Source organism: Quercus robur, chromosome 4 (genome assembly GCF_932294415.1).
Source record: "Quercus robur chromosome 4, dhQueRobu3.1, whole genome shotgun sequence".
NCBI lineage: Eukaryota > Viridiplantae > Streptophyta > Magnoliopsida > Fagales > Fagaceae > Quercus > Quercus robur.
Genome location: NC_065537.1, coordinates 32,715,349 through 32,720,127, shown reverse-complemented (window position 1 = coordinate 32,720,127; position 4,779 = coordinate 32,715,349). Strand labels below are relative to the sequence as shown.

Below are 4,779 nucleotides of genomic sequence, written 5' to 3'. Positions count from 1 at the left end.
ACCTTAATAAACACCGAAACCAACACATAGGAATCTCTTAGGAAATTAATTTATGCCACAACCTAAAAAGTTATTAATTTTTTACAAAGAACATTATACTTTCAGATTTCACAATCAAAACATGCAAAATCTATGAAATATGGACTAAAATCTATGAAATAATAAACTTTGTAAAAAGAACATTATATACTTTCAAATTTCGGAGTCCCACAATTTCAACCCCTCTTTAAAAATAACAAAACAAGTGAGAGGGAAAACAAAAACCAAAAATTAAATAGAACTTTGTAGAGTAAGGCATTGACAGATTTAAATCCTAAATACACAGAAAAAAAAATGAATTTCCAAAAAATATTCAATAAAAATCATTTAACAAGTGCAATACACGGGACCAATTTACATATTTAAAATACTATGAACTTAACATAAGAATATAATAAAATACATTAAATTTCATTCGAGTAATGTAGTACATCTATTGGTTTGTTTTACTTGTAACTATGATATTTATAAAATACATTGGGATACGGTAAACTTTAAATATTATAACATTCTATCATAACAATTCTAAAATAGAAAAACTTATTAATAAGTTGTTATTTTTTCATTTTCAAATTTTCTTCTTCTTCAGTGCATTTTGTTTGGTAGCCTTGCTTCGTTTGTGAAGCATTTGAATTGACATGCTATCATCATCTGATCTTCCTCTTCAGTAGATATGGCAATTGTAAATAAAGAACTGCTTTCCTCCTTTGTTTTTCTTACAAATTTATCTTTTGTGTCCTGCAATAATTTTCACGCTTCAAGAATTCACAAACTTCTAATAAATCCTTAAACAATAAGTTACAATTCTCTCATAAGCAAAATTTAGATTGTTTTCATTGTACTACATTGGCTTCGAAGGTATCATGAGAAGTTCTAATATATAATTTTTAATTTGATGAGAACTTCTTATGTACCAAGCAGGTGTGCATAGTAAATAATGTGCAGATTAGGAATTCCAAACAGAAATGCTGCAAAAAATTGAGTGTGGCACAAATAATTTTGACTGAAAACATTCTAATTTTGTGAATCCCTAGAACATGTTTGGAAGTAATATTCGTTGCTAACTATATTCTGAATCTCCCTTGGTAGGACATTTACATCCAACTTCAATTTTTGTATACACATAGTCACAAATTTAGCTAAGTATACATACATACATCATGACCTGTACCATTAGTTTTTTTTTTTTTTAATAAGTTTATTGCATTCATAGTACTATACTGACCTTGCAAGCTAGAAATTGTCAAATATCATGAGTATTCTAATGAAAATTTATCTAATTTTAAGAAATGTTCAAAATTGAAATTTCTCTTCAACAATAGATAGTAATGTGTCGAATCAATCAAACCTTGTAAACCTCAATTTTAAGATACAACATATAAACCATATAGGATATATTATTGTCCTTAATGAAAAATAAGTGTAAAGTTGTAATTTACAACTATGTGTTTTCTTGGCTTTTATTCCATGCCAAATTTTATGGTAATTGTGTTCAATCTTTTGTGCCATATATTTTATGTGGGTTTTATTTGTAAGGGTTGTGTGTGAGAGAGAGTGAGTGCGAAGACTCAAGGCAAATTGAAGACTGAAGTGTTTTTGCGGGTTGCTCGCGAGTAAGCATCCTGCGATGTGATGCATGTGCCCTGCACATGATTGGAATGCGAAGAGTCAGGACAGGATGGAGACAGCTGTGTTTCGCGAGTGTCTCGCGGGTAAGGCCTTCCCGCGAGATATCTGCAAAACATTCTGTTTTGTCAGACTGTCATTTCTGATACACACTTTTTGTGCCTACACTATTTATACCCACATTACCCACAAATGTTGAGGAGTGCTTCAGAGAGAAAACCCTAGCCATAAACCTTGAGAATTAGAGATTGTTATACCCACAATTTTCTACACAAATTGCTTGTGGATTTTCCTCAACTCCTACCTCTTCATTTCCATACCATTGAGAGGTCGATAGCCTAAACACTTACCACACCCTTTTAGAGTGTTTAGTGAGGTTTAGGTGCTGCTGGGTAGCATTAGAAGAAGCCAGGCTTTGGCGGATGCAATCGGGCGTATTGCGGGATTCGGAGAGTTAGACAAGACACGGTTTCGAGAAGCCTTGTTAGAGTAGAAGCTTGGAGGGCTCAGGTGCATCATGTATATTAGGCTTGGAGGGTCTCTTGCTAACCCATGTATCCCAACTGATTGTCTAGTGAATCGATTACCGCTTGGAGGGCAGCAAAGAGGTTTTTCGCCGAGTGCTTCAGTTTCCTTTTCAATAACACATCGGCGTGTTATCTTATGTTTGCATTCTTCTTCCCTACTCTTTTAGCTGTCATATTACTGCTGTGTTATTTTGATAATGGCTTAGAGTAGTTTATTTGTTTATCTACTCGCATTTACTCTATTCCACACTTAATATAAGTTAGAGTAAAATCTATCGAGCCGTATTTTTTAATTTAGGGGTCTAAACAGCTCTTGTGTTTTAACACATTTTCGTGCATTCAATTGGTATCAGAGCAGGTACACTCGCTGTGATTTTATTACCTGAGTGTGATCCTTGACCCTTTTGTGATGGACCTGTCACAATCTCTCAATGTCCCACCATTTTTTGATGGGAGCAATTATGCCTTTTGGAAGGTCCATATGAGGGCTTTCTTGTGTGCTATAGATGAGTCAGTATGGGACTCCGTCGAGAATGAGTATGTTAAACCCACGACAGCCAAGTCCGAGTGGGACAAGGCAGCTCTTGCTTTGGCTAATGCAAACAGTAAAGCTACTAACGCTATATTCTGTGGTATGTCTACTGATGAATTTCACAAGATATCGCATGTAGATACAGCTAAGGAAACTTGGACGATTCTTGAGACTACCTATGAGGGTACTAAGAAAGTCAAGGACACGAAGCTCCAAATGCTTACCACCAAATTTGAAGAGCTCAAGATAGGTGACAATGAGTCTTTCGATTCATTCTATGGAAAGCTCAATGAAATTGTAATTGCTAAGCTCAATCTCGGAGAGAAGATTAAGGATGCTAAGGTGGTGAGAAAGATTTTGAGGTCACTACCAGAGAGTTTCCAAGCAAAAATCACAGCTATAGAGGAAAGTAAAGATTTGGATAAGATCAAAATCCAAGAGCTCATTGGATCTCTCCAAACATATAAGCTGGGACTGCCTTCTCATAAATCGAGCAAATCTCTTGCTCTTAAAACCATCACCGAGAGAATGGATGATTCCTTCAAAGAAGATGATGTGGAGAAGGAGGTAGCATTCCTTGCAAAGAACTTCTAAAAATTTCTGAAGATGAAAAACAGTGGGAAGCCATTCAGCAAAGGAAAGTTCTCATCCTCCAAGGGTGATAGGAAGGAGTTTAAGAAGAAAGATGGGAAGGAGTTTCAATCCCCTCAAGGAATTGTGTGTTACGAATGCAATGGCCATGGACATCTCAAGAAGGAGTGTCCTAACTACTTGAGAGGGAAGGGCAAAGTGTTTGCCACTACTTTGAGTGATTCTGACAGCTCAAATTCAGACACGGAAGGAGAATGTGACAGTGAAGGGAACTACCAAGCCTTCATGACAATTGCCTCAGTCGATTCAAAGAATGATTTGAGCAAATTGGTTGATGAACTTGGTGATCTTTCCGAGGATGAGGAAGTTGAAGAATTGGAAGACGAAGACATGTACCAAAATAAAGGCGAGAACAACCTTCCAGAAGCATATAATTCTCTGTTGGAAGATTGTGGCAAATATGCCAAAGTTGCCAACCTTGCTATGAAAAAGATGAAAAAGGTTGAAGAAGAGCATAAGGGAATACTTGTGCAACTCAAGGAAGCAAAGTGTGAAGTAAAAGGACTCAAGGGAGAGTTGGTTAAAGCATACTCTAAGATCAAGTTCCTTGAACTTGAAATTATCCAAGCTAATGTCAAGGTCGAGCACATCTCCACCAAGAAACTTGACAATGTATGATCCTCTCAAAAATCTTCACATGATAAGATCGGTTTGGGCTATACTGGAGAAGGAAGTTTGAGCAGCGAACCTAAGAAGGAAGTGAAGTTTGTATCAGCCAAGAATGAAGAGAAACTTAAAGAAGTGAAGCTTGAGATTGAGACCCTTGCTGTAGTAAAGAGAACCATTGGTGCAAAGCCAAAGGAAAAAGGGAAGTCATTACCCAAAAATCAAAGGGGGCTCCGAGTAAAGCACTTGTGTCATCATTGTGGCGCACAAGAACACACAAGGCCGAATGGTTTCAAGCTTCATGCACTCAAAAAGGTTGATTCTATGCGTGGTCAAGAAACTTCAAAAAGGAGACCAAATGGAGCACAAGCTAAGGGAGATAGTGAGGGACATCTCATTGGAGACGTTATGGAGATATTGAAGAACATATCACTGTGCTTTGCTAACTTCACTCCAAGGTTTGAAAGTTATGTTGGTCATACCCCGCCATTTAAGGCTCTCACCCAAAATACTCGTAAAGAGTGGGTGAAGAAGGGTACTTATGCATGATAACTTCCTATGTCCTTGCATTAATACTTCTGATGTTTAGGGTCATAGGTTCATGCATCATATCATGCATTGCTTCCAATTTATAGCATGTTTCTTTTACAAGTTCTGTTTTGTACTTGTTTTTGTTGATCTTACTTTACTTCTCTTGTTTTTGAGTGTGTTCAAAAATTCAAAAACCCATAAAAATTAAAAAATCTTCAAAAAGTTTGATCGTTTGTGGTGTGTATATCACATGTGAGTTTGGCCTAG

At 36.5% G+C, this 4,779-nt stretch overlaps 1 protein-coding gene across 1 annotated transcript; it reads left to right on the top strand.

Moving 5' to 3' along the window:
• The first annotated feature begins 3,330 nt into the window (after nucleotides 1-3,330).
• Nucleotides 3,331-4,530, top strand: LOC126721758 (uncharacterized). Its single transcript, XM_050424820.1, has 2 exons — nucleotides 3,331-3,987; nucleotides 4,021-4,530. Exons 1-2 carry the CDS (start codon nucleotides 3,331-3,333, stop codon nucleotides 4,528-4,530), a joined length of 1,167 nt encoding a protein of 388 aa, XP_050280777.1.
• The last annotated feature ends 249 nt before the right edge of the window (nucleotides 4,531-4,779 follow it).